This window comes from Alternaria atra (genome assembly GCF_907166805.1).
Source record: "Alternaria atra isolate CS162 genome assembly, contig: 21, whole genome shotgun sequence".
Taxonomy (NCBI): domain Eukaryota; kingdom Fungi; phylum Ascomycota; class Dothideomycetes; order Pleosporales; family Pleosporaceae; genus Alternaria; species Alternaria atra.
In genome coordinates, this window is record NW_025091319.1 from 2255258 (window position 1) to 2280255 (window position 24998).

The 24998-nt window shown below is 51.4% G+C and overlaps 5 protein-coding genes across 5 annotated transcripts; 4 read left to right on the forward strand and 1 right to left on the reverse strand.

Annotated features, from left to right (window-relative positions):
* Positions 1 to 548: 548 nt before the first annotated feature.
* ALTATR162_LOCUS1168 (uncharacterized protein) lies at positions 549 to 2200 on the forward strand (the record flags this gene model as incomplete). The annotated part of the gene is made up of 2 exons (XM_043308763.1): positions 549 to 753; positions 843 to 2200. The coding sequence occupies 2 exons, from the start codon at positions 549 to 551 to the stop codon at positions 2198 to 2200; spliced, it is 1563 nt and encodes a 520-aa protein (XP_043164698.1).
* A 586-nt stretch (positions 2201 to 2786) lies between these two features.
* ALTATR162_LOCUS1169 (uncharacterized protein) lies at positions 2787 to 4480 on the reverse strand (the record flags this gene model as incomplete). Its single annotated transcript, XM_043308764.1, has 3 exons — positions 2787 to 3667; positions 3719 to 4024; positions 4078 to 4480. 3 exons carry the CDS (start codon positions 4478 to 4480, stop codon positions 2787 to 2789), a joined length of 1590 nt encoding a protein of 529 aa, XP_043164699.1.
* A 2202-nt stretch (positions 4481 to 6682) lies between these two features.
* ALTATR162_LOCUS1170 (uncharacterized protein) lies at positions 6683 to 8725 on the forward strand (the record flags this gene model as incomplete). The annotated part of the gene is made up of 3 exons (XM_043308765.1): positions 6683 to 7657; positions 7711 to 8208; positions 8264 to 8725. 3 exons carry the CDS (start codon positions 6683 to 6685, stop codon positions 8723 to 8725), a joined length of 1935 nt encoding a protein of 644 aa, XP_043164700.1.
* A 1284-nt stretch (positions 8726 to 10009) lies between these two features.
* ALTATR162_LOCUS1171 (uncharacterized protein) lies at positions 10010 to 12954 on the forward strand (the record flags this gene model as incomplete). Its single annotated transcript, XM_043308766.1, has 3 exons — positions 10010 to 10111; positions 10173 to 12794; positions 12853 to 12954. 3 exons carry the CDS (start codon positions 10010 to 10012, stop codon positions 12952 to 12954), a joined length of 2826 nt encoding a protein of 941 aa, XP_043164701.1.
* Positions 12955 to 18855: 5901 nt separating this feature from the next.
* ALTATR162_LOCUS1172 (uncharacterized protein) lies at positions 18856 to 20678 on the forward strand (the record flags this gene model as incomplete). Its single annotated transcript, XM_043308767.1, has 4 exons — positions 18856 to 18965; positions 19017 to 19322; positions 19378 to 19605; positions 19658 to 20678. 4 exons carry the CDS (start codon positions 18856 to 18858, stop codon positions 20676 to 20678), a joined length of 1665 nt encoding a protein of 554 aa, XP_043164702.1.
* Positions 20679 to 24998: the final 4320 nt, after the last annotated feature.

Consider the following 24998-nt stretch of genomic DNA (forward strand, 5'->3'; position numbering starts at 1 on the left):
TGCTTCCGAAGGTTTGCGTCAACGACGCGCTTCTCATCACGATTTGATGAAGAAAGCAATGCTGGCGTATGTGCGGTATTTAGGATGCGTACGAAATCAATACGCAAACTTCACACACGTATGGTGATGGTGGCACAGGATGTGGTTGGGCAGAGTAAGCGGGAGAAGGCGCAGAGCTTGGAAGGGAAAGTTTTTCACGATTATGGCATTGGCGCGCTAGACCTATCCCGTACTAGCGTTCCTATCCAGTTCATCTTAACTTCCGTCCCCCACGGCGTGTTGAGCTTAATTAGCCAATCGCAAATGTATGCAGAAAGGTGTGCGAATACTATGCCCAGAAACATGGACTGGCCTACGGCCTCGCTTACAGTTTGCAGAGGCTCGGTATGCTGGTTTGGTATGACGCTAGCTTTGACACGGCATCCCGTGGATATCCAAGCCGTGCCTGTATAATGAAGATGTGACATCGTAGAACTTTTCTTCTGTTCCTTTCACGCCTTCATCTAGAGTCCTTTTGTGAAATCTGGATCATTGGCCCATATCCAACAATGTCGGCTACGCAGCAAAATGAGAAAACGACAGCCTCGCCTCCCACTCCTCATCATGACCCCGAATCAGGCGCGACTCCAATGTCAACCGACAAAGACATAGCAATCAACCTTGTCGGCGAGCATGCTCAAGAAATCGATCCAGAAACTGAAGCAAAAGTCCTTCGAAAGATCGATTGGTTCCTCATCCCCGCCATGATCGTGGGTAAGTAAAACCACCACCAACTGCCAGCCTTATCCGTCCCAACCACACAACCCATCCACCAAACCACCTCCTGACAAACAAATCTCTAGGCTACGGTCTAGTGTACTATGATAAAGCCATCCTCGGTTCCGCCGCCCTCTTCGGCATGACGGCCGACCTCTCGCTGAGTGTCGTTACAAACGCGTCCACGAAACCCCCAACAGTCTCCACCACACGCCTTTCCTGGGCGACATCACTCTTCTACTTTGGCATGCTCGCCGGTCTTTATCCCCTGACCTTCGCTCTGCAGCGTTTTAACTTGGGTCGAATCCTAGGCGCCGTTGTACTCCTCTGGTCACTTATCTGCATGTTAACCGCAGCCGTGACAACCTACCACGGTTTATTCGCGCAGAGATTCTTCCTCGGCTTTGTAGAAAGCATCATACCCACAGGTTTCATGACCATAATCTCGTCTTACTACACCCAGCGCGAACAATCCATCCGGCAAAGTTGGTGGTTCAGTTCCACAGGCCTCTTCACCATCATCGGGGGCGCACTAAACTACGGATTCGCGCAGATAACATCTGGCTCCTTACGTCGTTGGCAGTACATCTACCTCCTCGCCGGTTGCCTAACCTTCCTCTTCGGCATCTGGTGTTTCTTTATCCCGAATTCCTGCGCAGAAGCCTGGTTTCTCACCCCCCACGAACGCGTCGTCGCTGTTGAACGGCTCCGAAAGGGAGCCACAGGCGTTCGCTGTCAGAAAATCAAAACGTATCAGCTTGTGGAAGCAGTCACTGATATCAAGTTCTATCTCATCTTTCTGCTCATGGCATCCGCTTATACCGTCAACGGCGCGGTATCTGGTTTCGGCCCACTGATTGTGAATACATTCGGTTGGTCGCCTCTTGCAAGCATACTCTGGCAGTTTCCGCTTGGACTCATCTGTCTTGTTACTATACTCCTGTGCGGCTACCTCTCCTCTCGCATCCCCAACATTCGTCTCATCCTTCTCATCATACACTGTTTCCCTGTCATAGCAGGTTGCGCCATGATCTGGAAGAGCGAGTGGACGTATCACGCGGCTACGCCCGTTGCCGGTTACAGCATCATCGGCACATTTGGTGCGGTGGTTAGTCAGACGATTGTTGTAGCCATGGCGAATGTGAGCGGAGCAACGAAGAAGAGTGCGATGGCTGGTACAGTTTTCGTGGCGTACTGTGTAGGAAATATCGTCGGGCCATTGCTTATAAGAAGTCAGGAGAAAGGGAAACATTACCCTAGGTTGTGGACGGGGTTGATTATCTGTTATTGTATCACGATTGCCTCTGCTGTAGCGCTCTACGCTGTGCTTGCAAGGGAGAACAAGAGAAGGGAAGCTCATCCCATCGACGAGGAAGAGAGGGATAAACTCGCTTTTATGGACCTGACAGACAAGGAAAACCCGTATTTTAGATATGTTCTATAATCTAATTTGCCTCTTCTTTCTGTCTATCGGGCTTTACCAGACTAAAACTACTCCTGCATGGCACCCCATCTCTTGCTCATATACTTTCTCAGTGCAAGGATCACACATATCCTTCACGTAGCACAGATATCCGACTTCAACAGTATAAGCATGGAGATGTATATGTATTGATAGGAGTTCCTCCATCGTACTACTACTACAAACTAGTTCAGGCGATCCAAAAGCCTGCTCAATTTGGAACTTCGCTCAAAACGTATGTCGCTCACGTACCTCAACCCAAATTGAAGCCCATCTATAAGAAACGCCAGCAACAACTTGTTCGTTTGCTCTCGTTCGTGAACTCCCTCAGCAGTAAAAACAAGAGGAAATGTGATAATGCTCGCTTCCGAAACGCCATTTGGCTCGGACCCCTCAACAGGTCGGGCGGCTCAAAAATATCTGATAGCTTCTCTGTGTAGGGTCGTCACATTTCTCTGGACCCAAGCCTGACAAGTAAAGAAAAGAATAACGATGGGGTATAGTTGAAAGAGATCCCATCTGAGATCACGGAATAACGATACAAAGGGAAACAATGACTGCGATCCAATCATCTCAGTCCTCTCGGTCGTGGTCGGACGCCAGCTTCAGTCGCACTGCGTACTCGAATGGTAGGTCGTCTGATTTCCGGTGTATCAGCCATGGCCGCATCGTAACTAGGGACTTGTGGACTAGTTGAGCCAGACCGTTGCAGGAGCGGTGCTCGCTCGTCCCAGTTGTAACCTTCTTGGTGATCGGCTGTGTTTCGCAGACTAGGTGACCCGACGGGGCTACTGTATTCGGGGGGAAGTTCGCCAGGTTGTAGGAGCCCAAGACCCTGACCCTGGTTCACAGGAATGGTTGTTGTGTGATCATCGCTGGGTCCCTCGCCGCCAGTGTCTTCGTTCGAATCCACAAGACTAAGTGCCGCCAAGGAGATGTCGGTTGGGCTGCGCTGCGGTCCTGGACTCGTCGGAACTTGCCGTCCAAGACGCATTTGCTGGCTGCTGGATCGTCCGTGTCCGTACCCCGCTTGGATGTAACTTCCGCCCATGCCCTCTCTTATGCCTTCGCGGCCAGAGTCGAGGAGTATCGAACCTTGTTCGCTGCCGTACGGTGGTGGGGGAGCTAGGCTACCGGTTTGGGGGGCTAGACCCCACTTCTTGACGTTGGCTTCGATGAATACGAAGCCCATTTGGCCAAAGTTGACATGCACTTGACAAGGCCCGTTTGCGCCTACAGTGGGGAAGAAGTTCTGCGTCTTGAGACCGTGGGCGACATCGTCGAGCTTTTTGCCGTTTCGTGTGAAGAAGAGGGTTCCGGTTCGGGGTCGGTATCCAACGCCAATGACATCTCCTTGGACGTATGCGGGACCGTAAGCGGAGGGCTGGAAGGGCTGGTTGTACCGGCGGTTTCCGTTGGACATGTACGATATTGAGGCTTTGTGGTATCCTGGAATATGTCAGCAGGTGAAACAAGCGTGAGGCGTGGCGATATACATACCGGGTAATCTGAACAACGGGTAGGGCTTCGTTGTGACGCCTATGGCAATGCTAGTGTTTTCGGGCTTCTCGTAAACCTTGGCTTCCCAGTAGTAGACTTCGTTCTGTTTCGGTATCGGGAGGTTACTCTGGACGCTGCACTCCGAGTCGAAGAACTCTATTTCAGTGCGACCTTCGACGAAGCAGTTAGCGATCTCAAGCTCGGGCTCAAATTCCCAGGCAGATACGCCCTTCTCTTGTATAGCCAGGAACTGCGAGAGTGATATGTCGGTTTGGACGGATTCGGGTGGGTTTGCTTGCACAAAAGCTGTGGGGGTTAGTCAGTGTCGTCGTTGCATAACAAGCCACTGAACGCCATACCTTTCGCTCTCATGTACTCTGTTCTTTGCAGGTCGTCCATATCCTCTAGCGCCTCGGCCTCCTCCTTGGCAAACTGCTGTTCATCGTCGTATTCACCAGGCCGCGTTATCCGGTCGAGGAAGATGCGTCCTTGATTGGTGTATCGGAAATAGTAAACAATGGCAGCGATGATAAGACATACACCCGCCGCGCCCAGCACGGAGAATATGCCTATCATGATGCCCTTGGCCGTCGAGCCGAGATTGTTGTTGTATTTTGATATCCGTACGTCATCATGGTGTGAGGCTTGGTGAAATCCTGTGAAGATTGTAGGGTGCGCGACGGGCGCATTATGACTGGGATAGTAGGCCCTGGTGAGAGTCGTTGGCGGCGAGCCCGCCTGTAGCGGTTCTTGAGGTAGCATTGTGAAGTGCTATGTGAAGGCGGCCGTCACTGGGGGGGGCAGTAGGACGTTTGCGACTTGATGGATGGCGTTGCGATAGGCGCAGCAGCGCTCGTGCCGGGACGAAGTCGGCCAGTGGAGTCGCTGGATCGATCAGTGGGGGCCTATTACCACTCGTGCCTGTGCCGCGACGGGTAGCAGAGCTAGCGACAGAATAGCGACGCGATGGGACGTGGTGAAGCTGCTGATTGTCGTCTGTAGCAGTGCGGTGTCGTCGGAGAGGGCGAGAGAAAGGCGTCGAAGTGTGTATGATGATGGATTGGCGTGGTTGTGAGATCGGCGTGAGACGTCAAGTGCCTGACGCAGCTTGGCTTGGAATCGCGCGGCGGCTTTGCCACCTCCGCCTGCACACGACACCATGAGATCCCGGGCCTGGATTCTGCCGATCTATCCGTTACAGCTTGGCTTCGAAACACCAGACATTGGAAAACCAACCCTTCCTCAGGCGTCAATCGCGTCTCGTTAGCATTGCGCTGCTTGCAACAGCCGCTCGAAGCCACAGGCTCAACCGTAATTGCCGTCGCACGACAATCCAGACCGAGATACCAGCATCGACTTGCATGGCCACGACAGCACGCGTGCATTACTTCTAGAACCCGCTGCAGCTACAAGTCTTCCATGCCAACACATAACCTACTCCATACTGAGCCCACGGTGATTTGAGTTTGATCTGTTCATCAAAAGCAGATATATCGCTACTCAAGACATGCTAGAAGAGGCATGGCCCAAAATTAGCCCTTAACCGCCATTGCTTTTGCTCGAGGGCGGGGAAATGCCTTTCTGAAGCATTCAGTCCATTCGTTACCGCACGTCGCACAGTCCTGAAACATCAACATGGTAGAGCCGCCTTCAAAGGCGCTTCATCAACTAGTGTCCGTGCCTGATTTAAGTAGGCCCTTACAATATGCATCTTTGTCTAATCAGTGCAAACTTGAAAGAATCAAATGTTCTTTCAACCTCAGCTCGTGCGATGGAGCCTAGAAACATGACCGCTTGTTCACTCACATTGCGTGCGGGGTTGAACTACTGAGATATTCATCATCCGTTGGAGGACTTGTTGTCCCCCTTCTCGCCTACAGATACCACACTGCGTTGGTAAGTATCCGCGACTACCATACGTGCCCCGATAAATGTTCACAGTCGCATAAGGAACAAGACGAGTTGTACACCCAATCACACGCAGCAGTTCCATGGCGTCTGACGGGTATGCCAAGCGGTCTTCAGCTTCAGCCTCAGCCTTGAGCGCTTACTTGGTCTTCCAACTCCATGCATATTCATCGCCTGCTGTCTTTCCTCATTTCAGTTCGGCTTCTTCAGACTTATTACCTCAATTTGTCCTTTTGATCCGGTTTCCTCGCTATGCGCCTTCTGAGTCGCCACGATGATGGCCATTTCAGCCTTCATGAGTTCATACCCGGATATATTCCGGACTATGCCATCTTGTCCCATACATGGAACCCCAGCCATGAAGAGGTCACTTTCAAAGACTTCATGGAGGGCAGAGTGAAAGATAAGGCAGGCTACAGAAAACTTGTGTTCTGTGCGGACCAAGCTGCTACGGATGGCCTGAGCTACTTCTGGGTAGATGCTTGCTGTATTGACAGGTCGAGCAGCGCAGAGCTCTCCGAGGCTATCAACTCGATGTTTTCTTGGTACCGCAACGCTGTTGTATGCTATGTGTATCTTTCCGACGTTTCGACCAACGCTGATTTACGGCGAAGTCGATGGTTCACACGAGGATGGACGCTTCAAGAACTCATTGCACCACTTTCAGTGAAGTTCTTCTCCGTGGAGGGTCAATATCTTGGAGATAAATATTCGCTGGTACAGGAGATTCATGCTATTACTGGTGTTCCTGTTTCCGCTTTGCAAGGAGCACCTTTGTCTCAGTTTAGCGTTCATGAGCGAATGGGGTGGGCGAAATTCCGCCGGACGTCGCGTATTGAAGACCAGGCATACTGTCTACTAGGTGTCTTTGGTGTGCATATGGCGCTCATATACGGAGAAGGCGAAAACGCCCTTGTTCGGCTTCGAAAGGAAATACAAAGTTTAGACAGCGACACTACCTACCCTGGTCGGACAAGCGATGGTAATTCCACGACTGGTGCTAAGGCGTATGCTGTTATTCCTCAGTACATACACGACACCTCTACCGACACCATAATGTTAACAACACTAGACTCGGATTCCGATTATGAAAGCGAGATTGGCAGCATCTTTTCAGGTGGGGAATCGTCCATCTCCTCCGCATCAACTGCCAACCTAAACCCAGTCCAGACCGTTGGAATTCGCGAAGTCTCTCGAGCGCTCTTGAGCGAAGAAGAGTTGAAAGCTATCTACACCCTGACTATTTCTAGTGTGGAACGAAAGAAGGCACGTTCGCATATTCGAGGCTTTCTCCGGGACTACGGTCGAGATCTTCTTAAAGAAGCTTCAAACAGCAGCCTTGCAATACAGGCTGCTAAATTCGTACGTGAATTGGCAGGCCGCATAACCGATGAGATCATTTGGAGCATAACCGGATCCACCGAACTGCCGCATTCACCGAAAAGCAAAGTAAAAAAGCAGGACCTAGAAACCTGGCTCTCAACCATTCAGGGAAATGGCATTGTCGAAGAACCAAGTCAATCAAGTTTGAAGGCAGATGACGATGAATCGTCGGAAGGCGAATCTGATGGAGAGCTCAACGATGACCTGCCATTCCCTAATATTGATAAAGTGAAGGGGTTTCTTATAAATTCCGAGGCCTTCCGAGGACATGTCCTGGCGATGCAGGCGTGGTTAAAGGTTGACGGAGCTGATCGAAAAGCTGCGGACAAATCAACTACGGATACTCCAAAACAGATCGATGGTGAGGAGACGACTAAAGAGATCCCAAGAGATCTACTCGCTCCTACGGAGAGCCATCAGCAAACCGACTCGGGAGACAACGCAACTGCGGCAATTGGAACTCACCAGCAGCAGGATGCGACACAGGAACAGGTACGAAGAAATCGATCTCGTCAACGGAGCGGCAGTCTTAGGGACTTGGTCTTCAGTGTCTTGAACTTCTGGGGTATCTCTTTTTACTTCTACGACATTGTGGAGCTTTTCATTCCTCACGTTCCTCAGGGATACAGGAGACTGCGTTGGCGTTGTGTAAGTTCTCGTGGTCTTCTCTCTTGACTCGTTGCCCTTGCTAATCATCCAAGTCATGTAACACTATACTCTGGGGTGACTTCCCTATCGAAGATACCACTGCCTTTGATCAACTAAAACAGCAATTGTCCTGTCTAGGAGACCATCTTGTTCAACCAGCACCTGCAAGTGGTATATCGACCACTCAAGCGACCGGAGATTCCGGTCCTGGAGGTCCTAGGCACGTCCTGGTACAACAAACCTCTCCAGCTAGCTTGCCTCAGGTGCTGATTAATACACCACATGCTGGTTCAAGAGTTGGCAACTCCCCGAACATTGTGAGTCCAATGCCCTCCGGGTCACATCATGTGGTGAACATCATCTCTCCATTGAAATATTTTGAAGTATGCGTGAGCATAGGAAATCATGCTATTGATCATCATGAGGTCGATATTTCACGCATAAGTTCGGACAGCGAGCTCTTTGAGATGATATGGGACAAGTACAACATCAGTCGTGGTATCAGTCTACGGCGACTTTTCTTGCGGCCCAGCGACGTGAATTTTGTTATGGTGAGGGCCCACACACTTCCCTGATGTAAGAGATTTTTGCTGAAGCTTTCGTTAGTTTTCTGTCAGTCAGCGTAACCAGTATGGAGCTGGCATCCACAAAAAGCCCAACGAGTTTCCACCACAAGAAGAACTAGACAACAAGCGCTACCATTACCTTTGCCCTCAGATCAGGATGCCGGCCAACGTCTTTCTTCATTACCTGCATCGAGCGAGATGGAATATATGGGGAGAGCACATGGAGAATACTTGGCTCCAACGTCTACCCAAGAAGCTCGACAGGAGTCTAATCGCCGAGGCACAGCAGGTGGGGGGCAATGCGCATATGAATGAAGATCTTGCATTTGGATGGGGTGTGCACATCATTGAAGGACCAAATCACGCCGTGCTTGGTCTCCTACTGGCTATCGGGGTAGCTGTTGCCTTTGTCGTCTCCGGAATGATTGTGGGGTTTGCAAAAACACAAGAGCAAGGCTTTGGGGTTGGAAATTTCCTTCTCGCAATACTTGTAGCACTATGACTGCCGTATACTTTCAGCTTCAGGATTAATGAACGATGTTGTAGTGCACGATCTCTTTATGTTGCAAGAAACTCTTCGTCTGGCAGAGGCAGGAGAGAATCAGTATTTCGCTGGACAGAAGCTGCTTTTACTCTCAATTCCTGCATGAGTATTGTCCCCTTTCTCGCGAGGAAGACTGTCATAGTATGATCTAATCAGCTGAGGTATGTACCTTGTAAGCTTCATATTCGTTTAGGTAATGTTGACGGCAAGCCCGGGCACTGATTCTTTTGATGTTTCTTGTGTTTCGCGTTACGATTGCCTCCTCGAGATGTTCTCCGGTGCAGCTGGGAAGCGGTGGAGGAGAAGCTAGTGGAACGAACAGGAAAGAGCAACTGCGATGCACGTGCTTGCTCTCTAAGCGCCTCACATGACTTGAGAATGAGAATACCCAGGCGTCAATCCGCAAGTGAAGCGATACCGGACGGCGTCGTTTGAAGTAGGAGCACGATGCAGGTGCTGCAGTACGACGTGTGCGAGAAGCACGAAGCTGTGCCACAAACGGCTTATGACAGGTGCTATTTCCGACTACTATGCTGTCTCAACCATATATGTACCGCACGATTGATGAGGCGCGATGATGATGACGACTTTGTTTGTTCGTGGGGGAAGAGCTGGGACATTTTTTTGCACGAGCCTCGCAGTCACCTCGTCGCCTTTTTCTAGCGAGCCAGGGGACGTCGCAAACAGGCAGGTCGCCCCAGTAGACGCGCACTCGCAGATATTTCGACGTTGCCCGCCTTAAGCCGCCCTCGTCTTCGCCTTGGTAAAGGTTGAGTGCGGTTCTATCCTCGACTCAGTCGCACGGCAGCTGTTTCTTCCTAGCTGCTCACCGCCCGCCGCGCATAATTGGGTCGCACGCAGAAGCCACTGCAACGACCCGGCCCTCGCGTCAGTTACGAGCAAACTTGTTGCACCACACGCAAAATATTACAGAAGAGAAATATACTCGTCAGACGCAAGAAAGACATGTTCGTCGCCTTGTAATCCGCCCTGCTGTCTGCTTCGCACGCGAAAGGCTGGTGAGCGCTGCCCCTCACTGTTAATTCGTGCATGGCTTTCCCCATCAGAGCTAACTATGAAGCGTACCAGCAGAACAAGCTTAAGTCGCCAGGGTCTACTCTTTTTTCTGCCTGCTTCACCTCCGCAGCGCAGCCCTGCTTTTCCCATCAAATCCATTTCTAGGGTTGCTAGTCGACTCCCATTTACACCTTCCCCGCACTGCGAAGCAAACCACACTCCAATATGGCGTGGCAACCCCAGGACGAGCCCTTGCGACAGCTGGCGCAGTGTCTAAGGGACTCGCTGAGCGGACATGATGAGAATGCGCGCAAGAACGCCGGCGAGGTTAGTTGGCTCTTGCTACACACTGCATTACCACATTGTGCTGACCGCGGCGACTACACAGATGCTCAAATCCGCCCAAAGTTCACCTGATATCGACAAGTACCTCGCATACATTTTCTCCAGCAGCCAACCCCCACCGGTCGTCAACATGGACGCTGCCCAATACTTCCAGACGCGAGCTGCGGCTGCCGTTATGCTCAAGAACGACGTAAAGACGACATACAAATCCATGCCCGACTCGACCAAAGACTACATACGATCAGTCATACTTGTGGGATTGCAGGATTCTGCTTCACAAATACGGGGCTATGCAGGAAACGTCATAACGGAGATTGTGCGTCAGGGCACTATCATGGGATGGCCCCAGATTCTCTCAGAATTGGTCGGCATGGTCAGCAACGTCGACGGCAATGTCTCGACACAGGCGCAAGAGGGCGCTATGGGTGCTCTGCTAAAAATCTGTGAGGACAACAGGAAGGCGCTGGACAGAGAATATCAAGGACAAAAGCCCCTCAACTTCGTATTCCCAAAGCTGCTCGAACTCACAACAAGCCCTCAGCCTCGAGTCCGTGCCGACGCGTTGGCTGCTATCAACGTATTCGTTCCAGAGAAGCCTCAGGCTGTGGTTGCGAATATCGACATGTTACTGAACCAACTCTTCAAATTGGCTGCCGACCCTAGTGAAGACGTGCGGAAACACGTCTGCCGAACCTTTGTCCACATCGCCGATATCGCCCCTCAGATGATAATACCACATATGAGCGGTCTTGTTGATTTTATGGTGTCACAGCAGCGTACGGAGAACAACGCGGATCTTGCTTTGGATGCGGCCGAGTTCTGGTTATGCGCCAGTGAAGACGAGAATATGCGGGATCACCTCGGACCGTATCTGGCCAAGATAATACCTGTCTTGCTATCGAGCATGGTGTACAGCGAGGATGAGATACTGCGTCTAGAAGGCGAAGAGGAAGATTATGAGGTCGATGATCGGGAGCAAGACATCAAACCTACTTTCGCGTCAAGTAAGACTGGAAGACTTACCACCAACGCAAACGGCGAGACGGTCCCAGCCGCCAACGGATCAGCCGGAGCCTCAGCGGATGATGATGATCTCAGCGAGGGCGAGATTGACGACTTTGACGACGACGATGAATTTGGCGACCCTGAGGAGCAGTGGAATCTGCGAAAGTGCTCCGCCGCAGCCCTTGATGTCCTCGCATCAGTCTTCCACGAAGCTGTGTTCCAGGCGACTCTCCCGTACTTGACAGACAACCTCAACCATGCAGAGTGGCCCAACCGAGAATCTGCAGTTTTGGCTCTTGGCGCAATTGCGGATGGCTGCATGTCAGTCGTTGAGCCGCATCTCCCCATGCTTACCCCGTTCCTTATAACCCTATTGAATGACCCAAAGCCTGTTGTTCGCCAGATCACATGCTGGACACTTGGGCGTTACTCCGGATGGGCGGCTCATCTCGACGCGGCTGGCAAGAAACAATTCTTTGAGCCAGTCATGGAGGGCATCTTGATGAAAATGCTTGACAAAAACAAACGCGTTCAGGAAGCTGCAGCATCAGCCTTTGCAAATCTCGAGGAGAAGGCCAACACAGAGCTTGAAGAGTATTGTGCCGTCATTGTTCGGCAATTTGTGCAGTGCTTCCAACTGTACAAGGACCGGAATATGTTCATTCTTTACGACTGTGTTCAAACGCTGGCTGAGCATGTGGGACCTACGCTGGCAAAGGATGAACTCGTTCAAACACTCATGCCCGCGCTCATCCAACGATGGAGCAAAGTGTCAGACCAATCAAGGGAGATGTTCCCGCTGTTGGAGTGCCTCTCATACGTGGCTACAGCTCTAGGACCCAAGTTCGCGCCCTATGCAGCTGGCATATTTGCGAGATGCATGAAGATCATTCACCGCAACCTCGAGGAAGGTGTTATGGCGTCTGAAATCCAAGGTTTCGAGCCTCCAGACAAGGACTTTTTGGTGACGAGCTTGGACTTACTCAGCGCTATCATCCAAGCCCTGAGCTCCCAGGACAGCGCAACACTGGTTACACAAGCACCAAACTTCTTCGAGCTACTAGTCGTCTGTATGCGAGACCAGAACAACGACGTGCGACAGTCAGCCTACGCGCTCCTTGGAGACTGCGCCATCTACGTCTTCCAACAACTTCAGCCCCATCTACAACCCATTCTCAGGACTCTCATTACACAGCTAGAAGTTTCTCAGATAGATTCCACTAGCCTGGCCACTGGATACTCTGTCATTAACAATGCCTGCTGGTCTGTCGGCGAGATTGCCATGTGTGAAGGAGAAGGCATGCAGCCCTACGTTGAGGAGTTATTACAAAAACTGGGCAACATCTTGTTTGACGAGCGAGTTCCAGAGTCTTTGAACGAGAACGCAGCCATCGCTCTTGGTCGCCTAGGTCTCGGATGCGCGCCCTTACTCGCCCCACATCTTGCTCAAATCGCTCCTCCTTTCCTCCGTGCTATCAGGAAGGTCCAGTGGACGGACGAGAAATGCCATGCCCTCACCGGCTTCATGTTGATTGTGTTGGCCAACCCCGGCGCTATGGAGCAATCGCTTCTCGAGTTCTTCAGCGATATGTCAATGGCCGATCGTAATATTGTGCGAGGTCCTACTGCAGGAGCACAGGTCAATGAGACGTTCCAAAAGGTAAGATTTTGCACATATCTGACTACAATACGCGCATTCAGCTAACTCTTCGAATCAGGTCATCCAAAAATACAAAACTATGATCGGCAACTTCGACGCCTTCCTCGGAGGCCTTCCTGCAGATCAGCAAGCGCGCTTCCGGGAATTGTACTCCATTTGAACGAGTGGGGACGTATCAAATTCTCATCATCATTTTACATGTGGCTACTGCGGGCGTTGAATAAGGACATGGCATGTTCTGGATCTTAGAGGAAGAGGTGGAAATACCAGATAAGAGGAGGAAAACCGGGATAGCGATAGTGATAGCATTTTCGGCAATGGAAGGGTGGCATTCATACATAGAACATGCGTTTCTTCTCTAGCGAGCGCGGCTTTGAATTCTTCACTCAACGACGAAAGAGGCGATGATACGTACGAACATTTCAAGGCGTTATTTTCTCCAATCAATCTATAGTATAGTTGGTAGCTTAGCTTAGTTTAGTTGCAGTCCTCATTCCTCGTACATTACTCTTTTATCGAGTAGGTATGATGAATAGTATTCTAGCGTTTGTTCTTCTGTCAAATTCATTCTTGTCTCTCTTCACCATGTCACGACTCTGACGATCAGACTGGAGTAATGATACCCCTAGATTACCAGGTCTTGCATCTTCTGGGACACAGCGCAGGACAAAGGTAAGCATACAGTATTCTGTTCTTGAAGGCTGATTAACTTTGTCGTCTTTTTCCCAGGTTCAGTACGGTGGCGCTTGATTGCTGCCTAGTATTGGTTTGATGCAGAGCTGCTCAGCCCCTCGTCACACCCGAGATTGGGCTGGTATTGAGGCAGTAAGCCGCGCCACCTATCTCGGGCACCTACAAACATCCTGTTGTCACCATCTTCTCGCGACTGCCACTGAGCACCTTACGACTGCATCTCTGACGATGGCCAACATTTCCACTTACGACAGCGGAATCGGGGTTGAATATTGCCTGACAGATTTCCAGGATCTCGATATCAGCGGCTTCTATGGGCCAGGCGCATGGATGACCTGGTGCATCACCATGGTAGCCTCATGGGTCACGGTCCTGCTTGGTGATTATTCTCAGAACCTCCACTTCATTGTTTATGCCCTTTACACGAATTAGGCAGCCATGGATGCTTTTCGACATTCATCCTGGCAACGGAGGACCAATGAGGTTGACTTGGGCTGGGAGAGGTTCCGTCGTCAAATGCTGCCAGGGGACTATGATACTGAGGACACTCAGGATAGGCCAGATCTCAACGCAACTTGGAAGATCCGTATTGACAGCGAGGATAACTTGATGGTGGTTCCGGCTTGGCTCAAACACTGGCGAACGAATACAGTCGGGTCTGCAGAAATTGAATGGCACATCGACCGACTGCCTATAGACGAGCAAAAAAACCATCTCCGAACCCAGCTCGCTGCTCACATAGAAGCCTGTCACCAACTATTTTCATCCTGCATCCAGTCAGGCGCAGTAGTTGCAGTGCTGAACCTTGGCATATTGCATGCATGCGCGCAGCTGTTGGTCTGCGCATGGAAAACCAATAAATCTACTTGTCGCGAGACAGCGAAATCAATCCGGAGGCGCAACTTGATCATAATCTTGGGTCTAATCCTTCCTTTGGTTGTAGTGTGGATTGGCCCACTACGACCTCGTCAAGCTCTCCATGCGAGTTGGAGTTCGCGCGCGCCGTCAATCCTATTCATCCTGATCGTGACTGCTTGCGGTCCTTTCCTCAACACCGTTCTGGCGCCCTTGCTGCCCCGCCTTGGTCGCCCTTTCAAAATCATTTCTGGGTCGTTATGCGCACTAGTCTTTGTAGTATCGTTAGGGCGGTGTGGAAGTATGCTCGGAGTGATCTTATTCTTCGAAACGGGAACAGCACTGAGACACCTCTTTGTGCCGTGGACGCCTGTTAAGATCACGGAGTTGGACCAGGCATTTACGCTGTTTGTTGCGCTTCTCTTGTTTTTGTATGAGATTGGCCCTCTTTTCTTGAAGTGCTTGAAGCCTCTGAGGTTTAGTTTCGAGAAGCTCTTTTTCAAAACTCGACTACATCACACGGCATGGACGGAGATACCGCTCGAGGATCTGCCCAGATAATAGCATGTAATGCAAGTCGACACCATTTAATGTAGCAACTCAGTACTGTAGTCTCATACCGTACCGCTCATGTAAATACTCTGTACGCTTTCTTCTTGTTTTCTTGGAGGGATTTTACGAATGAAAGCATACGGACATTATTTTACAGCAGCCTCTTCTTTGGCGAGTGGAAAGATGGAGAACGCAGTTCAACCATCGGTGGGTGCGAAGAATGAAGTTACAACGCGTCGAGGACTACGCACCATTTGAAGTTAAGACAAGTTTTTTGGAGGAGGTAGGAATGACCTCCTACATAACTAGGCGAAATGACAACGAGATTCTCATCTCCAGCAACTCATTCTTAACAGTGTACTCTGAGGGTATACGCTTGTTGTATTCTGCAAGAATCATGCCTAAATTCACAGCGAATACTTCCATGTTGCCTTTTGGGGGGGCACGCTACAGTCTTGGAAGAAATCCTGCTTTTACTCAATAATCATGACACAACGGTTCCAACCCATCCATACCAGCACATCTCGTACCCGCTCCAAGCGCCCGGTACCGCCGATGAAACCAAAGTCATCAACAAACGGCATACCGGCAGCATGTAACGTTGCCGTAACCTGGAACAATGCCGAAGATCTCAGCTCCGACCGAGGTGATGAGTTGATGGAGAATTGACCTTTTTTTTTCCCATGCTTCACGACTCAGTATACCTAGTGCCGATCGTGTGGGGATTAATCTATTTATTGAAAGGACATCCGCCCGAGGTCGAGTACTTGCCAGATTCCGCAATATTACCGCCGCTCCGAATGTTTCATGTTACGGAGTGCCATTGCACAATACTGGCACGATGCGATGAAACTTAAGTGTTGTCATGATGCGTCAGTGGCTATACATCTAGTTATGACTTGATCATGCTTTAGGCTTATTAGGGTGAATGATAACTGTACCTAGATATGGTTTAGGCGCACGCATAGTCGCTTTAGTGCGACGATATATTGGCAATATGAAGGATTAAGGTTGGGATATAGGATCATCGCTATGATGTATGTAGTGTAGACGATGTTTTGTGATGTGGTGCGTTCGGCCAGGCGTAGAGAAAGATCCCAATGGTCGGAGCAATTACCACAGTGCACACAATGGCCCGTGATGAGCGGAGAGAATGTGTGTTTCCTTGTGTCGCCTGCCACACTTGCCGGTAGAGTCGCTTCCGCGCCAATGGTAGGGCAGGTTGCTACGCTTTTTATAGCTCTCTGCCGACGGGTGGAGAAGAATGCTTTGCATGGTGGTGCAGGTAGAAAGTGTGGCTTGCAGATGGTTGGAGAATATGCATTGTGCGCACAAAGTCGCATTGTTAAACACGTATCTCGGCTGATGTGTCTTGCTATCGTGTGCCTGACTGTGTGGTGGCGCAAGATGAAGCCTCTTCGGACATCACAAAAATATGTGTAAAAAAGGTCGGATGTTTTTTTTTGTGGTCACTCAATTGGTTAATGGGCATTGTCTTAGTGTACGTTGAAAAGGCTGGCAGTCTTCGGAAAAGACCGAAGGTATGATGGACAGATGTGAGTGGAGGAGAGGTGTCTTGTTCACCCTAGTCGCAGAACCCCAGAGAAAACATGGCTGCATGGGTAGCCCTAGACGCAGTGTCGGTTGCAAGTTCCCAGGGTAAAAAGACCTCGATCCTAAGAATAGCTCATCTGAATCTATGACAACCAAACACCAGCTCGCCGTAGTCATGTGGCTTTACTCAGACTAGCCTCTGAATACACGTTTTGTCGCATGAACCTGCTTTCGCGCAGTCCGCTATGTCACCTAGCAAATTTTTAGCCTCGGTGGTTGCAGAGTAGGTGTTGGTTGGTGCAGCAGTGTTATCACTGGTTCCTTTCTTAGAACTCGTATCTTGTGGCAGCTACTTTTCTGCTCCACCACGGCAATGAGCGTGGAGAGAACGTCATAGGTACCAGCTCTATACTGAGGGTGTCGGCGAGGATATTTTACAGACATCATTACAGCAGCTGCGATGCGTGCGACGTAGCATGTTGTGATCAGGCGCCCACAAGCAGGGTTGCGTAATTACTGTATAGGCTGCTGGCTCCCGCAAGCAAGCATTCTCCGCTGCATCAGATATTACCAGAAGACGCGGGGGAGACTTGGGTTTACCCAGTATTGCGATGGCGTTCCACGTAGGCGATGCCCACGAGTGGGAGCGGAAGCCATAACCTGCTTAATCATCGCCGCCTGGTGCTCTTCCGTCGATAGCGGAAATACAAGAATAGAGCGAGGTCCGCCGCCACTACCTACTCGGCGCAACTCAATGCGAAAGTAGCGGTATGATGGATGGGCCAGCGTAGTATCGATAGAAAATGAAGCCAACGCGGGCACCATAGTCAGCGCGATGGAAAGTGTAGACCCTTTTTGTCTGCGGTCTGGTGACAGGTGACGCACGGAGGGCTATTTTTGACCGACAGATATTGAGGGCCCCGGCTTCCGCAGTGTTTAGCGATCTCTGGTGTTGTAGCATCAGCAACCTCAGTATGATTCGCGCATGGCGACCTCATCAATGCGAAATGCGAAGCTGGACATTCTGCTTGCGCTCGCACTCAATTCAGTGGTCATGGGTGGCTTGTAGTGGTGCACGCTCACTCTGACATCTGGAGCTGTCTGCGAAAAATTTAGCAGCGCGCGCCCCGAAGCTGACCCGGCGACCATGGCATGGTACCCTCCTTCACCCACTATTATTCATGCGGCTTCGAACTACCCGTTACAGCCTGGCCAACGAGCTATCCATGTGCTACTGGTCGATCGTTCTCCACGCACGGCCCGCGAAGGTGTTGGCGTTTCCTCGGTCGTCGGACCTGAATGGCCGTTTTTCACGCCTCTTGCGCTCTGAGCCCGAGCCCCAGCTGGAGCGGCTCATGCACCTGCACGCTCAAACGTTTCCGTCTCAAGCGGATTGACAGGGGCTTTGACCAGAGGGCCACCCTCCTCTGCATTTTGATCCATGGCCGTCGGCGAACTAAGACGTTCACACAGCACCCTAGGCCTGGGGTCAAACCTCGCCAGGCAGGGGGTCTCATCATTCATCCAAAGACGCCCTACCTTCTTTCACGGACAGGATCGATGTATGCTAGAAAGCGCCCTCCAAGGACGAGGGTTCATGGCTCGTTGGAAGCTTAATCCCCACGGGAGTTACACCGGGGCTATGTCATACGAGCATGAACCAGCCGGTGCCATCTGGCAATCAGTCACTCCATCGACTGTAGCTCCCGCAAGCTTCACTCGACTCCCTGCTAGCCTCTCCCGTCTCGCGGGCTGCCACCCAAGTCCCTCTTCCGCCGCTCGTGGCGTCACTGCTATTTGTGTGGACGCTACTCTGTGCTAACCCTACTTGGCCCCGTTTCTTGACGTTTGCCGTCTTTGGGATGGAGCACAAGTCACCCTGCGCTTTTGCTCGCATATCACCCAAGTCCCTTCTTCAGCCTGGCGAGCCTCTAGTCCCGTAGCCTTGTCCTGATCCTGCATGGTCATTGTGCAGGGGGCATGTTGCAGACGAGCTTGACCACTTCCGCTGTCACGTCGTCCTGTCGTACCCTCGTAGCCTGTCCGCCGGAGGTATTGCTGGCCTTGCGTCAATATCTCTCCAGCCCTAAAGCTATCTAAGCACCTCCCATCTGCACTCTGCACTATATATCACCATAACGCCCATCACCAGCCTCCAAATCAACACCCTGTCCAATTTAGTCACCGGTTTCGACCCCATTACCCTCGCTTTATCAACCGCCCGCCAGATCTACCGCCTGCATATACACACCCCCTCGCCTATCCTACCTTCCTGTCCATCTGGTATAGCACACAACAAGAGAACGCTGTCTACGACTCCACCTGTACCCTGACGTTGGCAACGACGACTACGCCGTACGGTTCACTTCCACTTTCGCTAAATTACTTCACCTATCCTTCTGGAAAAATGGCTGGACCTGGTGGAGGCCCTTCAAGGCGCAGCCATACCAAGTCCCGAAAAGGATGCAAGACGTGCAAGAGGCGGCATATTCGCTGTGATGAAACATTCCCGCAATGGTAAGCACCAACAACTCTTCGTTAACGCCCCGCATGCTAACTTCATACCAGCCGCAACTGCACCAAGCACCAGGTCCGCTGCGACTACATGGACAGTCCAACTGCCATGATGCCAGAATCTCCTCAGTCTCCCCAGCAGCCCAACCTGCTCTGGACGCCTGAGATCGAGGCCACCGTCGAGCTCTGGAGACAGACGGGAGAGTTTCCTTTCCCCGAGCTTCGAGTATACCCACAACCGCAGTGGCGCGCCTTAACGACGGTTGATCTCCGTCTGGTACACCATCTTTCTTCTATTTCGAATGAGATGTTCAGGAATAGGACTTCGAAATCGACTCTTTGGACCGACATGATGCCCAAGTACGCACCAGACACCCCAAGTGACCACGCCCAGAAGCACCACTAACGTGTCTAGATTCTTGAGCATAGCCGCAACCCATCCGTTCGTTATGCACAGTATCCTCGCTTTTTCTGCCTCGCACTTGGCGTGGATCTCTCAGTCTACCGAAACCCGAAACCTCGCATTTCATCACGCAAGTCTTGCTCTCAAGGGCTTGCACGACGGCATCACCAACTTCACTAAGCACAACTCGGATGCAGTGCTTGCCGCGTCTCTCCTGCTTGCATGGCAGGCGACAGATTGGTAAGGACGATCCACACGAATTAGGGCAATCAAAACTGACGCAGTCATTTAGGCGAGGCTGGGCTTCTCTAGTCACAGGTACGAAGACAGTCATCCAATCTATGCAGCCCTGGAGACACGAGTCTCTGTTCGCGGATTACATTGCCGAGCACACTCCCATGCCAAACCGACACTTTATGAACCCCATCAGTACCCCAATATCTTCGGAAGCACGAAGAGAGCACATGAACGCCTTGGTCGATATTCACGCCTCTTTGCAACGACTGCAACCTTACCTCGTCCGCAACGAACAGGAATCGAAATGGGTCGACCAGCTAAAGGGCTATCTCGACCGCCTGAGATCGTCTAACCAACCCCAAACCCCCGAGGAACAGTTTAACCAGCTCTACGCATTACGGAAGTGGCTGTTCTGGGTTCCCATCTCACTTCTAGCCGCCAAACGGGGGGATGTCAATGTCCTGGTAGTTCTCGCGCACTTTTACGCTACCGCACTAGCCTTGGAGCCGATGTTTCCGGATGTTGCGTCTGTCTTTGTCGCAGACCTTTCCCTTCGCCCATTGGAGGAGATAAACAATCTGGTCCAAGGTTTCCAAGACCCACGATACGATTCACGCCTGCAGACCATGTCGTATCTGGTACAATTCCCAATTGATATGGTTTCTTCGTACAAGACTAGACGGGAATGGTCTCGGCAACAATTGTCATCTATATCTCCAATGCAGCAGCAATCCGCATATGCACTGGAGAGCATCAACCTGGACCTTGAGAACCACATTGCGCAGTACAGCTACGGCCAGAGCCTTTCCCCTGCCTTTGCTCCATCACCGCTTACATTCCTTCCCCCTGGCATGACTTCTGCACCGACGTCACCGTACCTTGAAGTCCCCCGATCTGGCACTGTCGACGCGTATGGCACGGCTAGTAGCTATGCATCCTCGAGTAGCTATGCGTCTCCGCTGGGGTCACCTGCAGCACTGCTGCCGCCATACTCGGCCCCACAAGAACATGCATTCGCATTTGGAATGCAATCTGGTTATCCCAGCGGGTTCGTGGCTACACCTATCTGGACGTGAACGAGCGCGCGCTGAACGATCCCCCAGGAACCAAATGACTACTCCGATGCAGATTATTGCTTCTCAACCACATCATCATAGTCCCATGCCCGATGCTGGAAACGCACAAGGCCAGGCGACCACTGCGGGGTATGTACCGAGCCAGTACAGCCGCGCCTGAGAGAGCAGCGTCTCGACGGAAATTCAAGGAACCATGCCGACGTAACGAATTATCACATCCGCCCGGCCCGTCCTCGTCGTCTCCACCGTTGCGTAAGACGAACAATTTCCGATCGATTGATCTCTGCCCATCATCAGCACCAGAGTCGGACCTATGACATGCCACCACTGGCAAGTTGTTGTGGCTTCCGCCGTAAGCCGTTCATGGACTGGCTGCTCCGGCGCTTCGGCGCAATGCCCGGAGAGACGCAAGGTGGACGAAACAGCAAGTGGACATGTTTCGCTCCACCATGCAACACACGCACATCATCCCCTGTTATGTCAGCCGCGGTTGGACCGGAGTTCGCTACAATGTAGGAAACGGCACATCGAGCTGCGGGACCGGTGGCCAGCGTGAAGAAGTCTCGTCAGGCTTTCACAGACGCTACATGAATATCTGCAACGAAACAACGGAAGAGACTGCATTAGGGGTGGAGCTACGGCGACGAGTACTACTTTCTGAGAGATGCTTTCCTCATCGAGAGAACTCCGCACTTCCCCGAGTACAGCACAAGGATACTTAGGCACCAACAGATAGCATGCACAGAAGAATTAAGGTTATCCAGTATCGTCCTAGTTTCTCAGCCCTAGTCCTAGTTCTTCCATGTGATGGCTAGGGTCTGCCCTGCATGCTCGCGTGAAAGATGGACAGGTCAGCTACCAATTTTAGCTCTATTCAACCAATCGCAGTTCACTACCCCACCATCGATACCCAGTATCAACCCGGCAATGCGGGTTTACGTACAAGCATGTTGCCGACTATGGGTTATGGATGCAGCAGAGAAGTTCTTTCGTTGCTGCCGGGTCAGAATGCGCGGTTTTCTGAGCTGGGTAGCCCTGACAAGGAGGGTTTGGGATCGAGGGACAACGTGCGCTAATGTATGACCTACAGGGAGGGTCGAGCTTGATGTCATTCCAGTCCGCTGGATCGCTTTTCGCGGGTAGCGGGATAAGATTTACTTCGCCAATCCTGCCACGCGTACAGCCTATCACACTGCTCGATCAGCGACACCTGAGCCATTCTTCTTTAGTGTTCGATTGCGAGAGGTCAGCGGGTTTGCACCGCCACAGAATCCCCCGGCTTGGCAGCCTACCCATAGCGAGAACCGGTCAACGTTGGCGATTTAGGGCGGATCTTGAGACCCCGAGGCTACCGCGTAGGTTCTTTTAGTTGCGATTGCAATCAGATGGCCGTTCTTCTGGTCGGCTGCGTTGGAAGGATTGCGCCCACAGGATCAACATCCATGTAAGCGATGGGCGTAATGAGGAAGGTGCAAGCGAATCAAACGAATCATTATGGCTTTCTGGCCTGTCCTCCGCTTTGCTGCCTTCATCGCATTACTTGTCATCGCAACACTTGCTTGTCGACATGTTGCCCTCGGCTTTCGACCCCCAATGCGGTTCACCGACAATTCCAGCAGTGTGTCACATCTTAGCTAATAGCTCATGCCAGAGCCTTCATAGTTGAAACTGCGAAGATCATCTCCTCGGCATCTCGGAACCCGGACTTCCAAGGCTTATCCATGGTCTGCTCGAAAGTATCGCTCTGCTACTCACGTGCTACTGTACCTCGCGAAAGCTTTGGTGCTTCACATCCCAGATGGCAGATGCATCTAGGTAGCCCGGCAGGCCTTAGCCGCGTCCCTGGTTTCGTTAGCGAAGGAACGAAAGACCAGGGCAGGCGAGTAGAACCACACTTCCAAGAAACGTGCAATGGGAGAAGAATGACCCACAAGAAATTTCCGCCGTTCCTGTGGTTTAAGCGGCTCCGCTCCCTTGGAACTTTTGGGCTCCGCTGTCTCCATCACGCCCTACACGTTTTTTCAACTGGCAATTGATATGCCCACGCTATCCACTTCTCGCCATGACCTACGGCCTCCGGTGGCAGTCGCGGCGGTGTTATAATGCCGAGACCTCGTTTCGTCTCGAGCCCACTGTAACATGCTTAAGTGATCACTCGGATGCGAACTAAACGTAAACATCGGATGATGTCTCCCGCCACCGTGGTTCCTCTGATCGTCTATGAAAGAAAGTTCATCTAGCAATCGCAAAGCCAGCAGCAAATGACTCGAGATTTTTCACCGCAAAGCAAAGCCCACAAACCGGCACGGCACTAACTTACTTGACCGCTCTCCGACGAAGATGATCTGCCAAAATTCTGTCGGCCGTAAAGCGCGCGCGCCTGCGAAAGAAAGCGATCTCTGACGTCCAGAACAGATCTCCACTAACACCGAACAGGTCATTGATAATTTCTATTTCCGGGAACGAGCGCATTGGGGCAAGATCCGACGCGTGCGGCGTCGGCGGAAGTGCCGTAGAATGGACATGTCGAGCCGAGAGAGACGGACGGTTCGCCCAGGCGTTATGACGCCGAATGCTGGAGAAAGATCCGAAAGGTCTACAATATGATCCGCACATAAGGGGTGGCTGAACAAGTGCCACTCGGCACGGACTCATCAGCGAGTTAATGCGCTGTCTCGCGGCGGTGGCATATTTGTTTTTAGTCGGTGACGCTGGTTCCGATGGTTCTGGAGCCCTTCTGGTGCACACGCTTCGCACGTTCTGGCGCCGGCTCTGAAGGTGGGCGAAGCCAAACGAAAGCGAACCAACCAACTAACGGAAATCCCAACAACAACGACCACTCGGAGAATACTCCTATACCGAACTCGCCGGCCTCTACTTGGACTAACTTAGTTTCGACTTGAGGTCTCACCACATCATTGTCACACTGCCACAGCCCTCCTTTCTACCGACCGTCCGATCACACTCCAGGTTGGAAGCTTAGCCTCACCTTCCGAACCCCCATCCCATCCCAACCCACGCCATCCTAAGACCAATTCGGCGCGGCAACGGTTCACCCGAAATTTGGTGTACTACTATGTAACTGCTACCGTTAACAGTAAAGTGTCACTGTTGGAAGATGATCAGCAACATCAACACGATACCGATCCGTATCATGACTAAGATCGACAAAGGAGTGAAGGATTGAAGGAGTGAAGTGACGATCCTCTGCAACGCGTGGCTACTTAGATATGAAACATAGTCTTTGAAGATCGTTCGAGGGAATTTTTGCTAATGCAGAACATGTAAGCTTGGATTGGTTCATACATCAAGCATCCAACGTGACAAGCATTGGAAATAGTGGGAAAAGGTGGATTGCGTGGATGCAGGATGCGTGGATGTAAGACCGAGGAAAAGAACGAACGCAGACCGTCGTGGCTGGTGATGCGGTAGTTTCAACCCACGCCCCTCGTTTACCGTCATGGCAGTCACGCTAATGGGACGTGCCGTGTATACGAGGCTGAAGTGCAGTAGCTGTGTGTCGGTTGGTAGGGGCGTTTTTTCTTCCGAGATACGAGGTTGGTGCAGTTGGAGATCCTGGAGTGTTGATTGGGGAGCGTGGAATGAAGGTGACGATATTGCGTCGTATCGAGTATATATGGTTGGTTCACATTCGGTGTTCTTGTTGAAACGGATTCATTCGGGTACTCAATTGTAGCTGCATAGACGGATCAATGCGGATTGCATTGGGCGATGGTGTAATTGTTCGCTCTCGCCGATGATGTCGAGATGTGGAGTGACCTTAAGCGATATTTGCTATACCCGCTCCGACTCTATGTAGTAATTGCTAATCGACGTCTTACAAACGATCTGTCGGAATCACCGGCTGACTCTCGTATGTTTTCCATCATTCATTCCCCAAATGGGTGTTATTCTCCTTCTTTCCTTCTTTACAGGGGAGGTACATGGAGTCCCTCTGATCGCTACAACACCCGCTCTCTCGTTCAAGTTGCCCAACTCCAAGCATCCCACTCCTCCTGCCAAACCACCGGCTCCAACGCCCCCTCAAGACTCAAAACCTGACCCAGTGCACACTCCTCAAAGGTAACGTGATGCTGCTTCTCTAGGTAAAACACGTCATATCTCCCCTCCATCGCATCCCCCAAGTTCCTCACATCACCTCCAGGATGTATTTTCTCCCAAGGCCTCGTGCATACCCGTCCCTTACAACGCTTGAGCGTAAGTAACAGTGCGTCAAGTCTAGACGTGACCCTATGTATAGGCCACCCGTTTATAGCCGTGCTATTCGTATTGTAAAGATTGGTAAGTTGGTAAGGATCA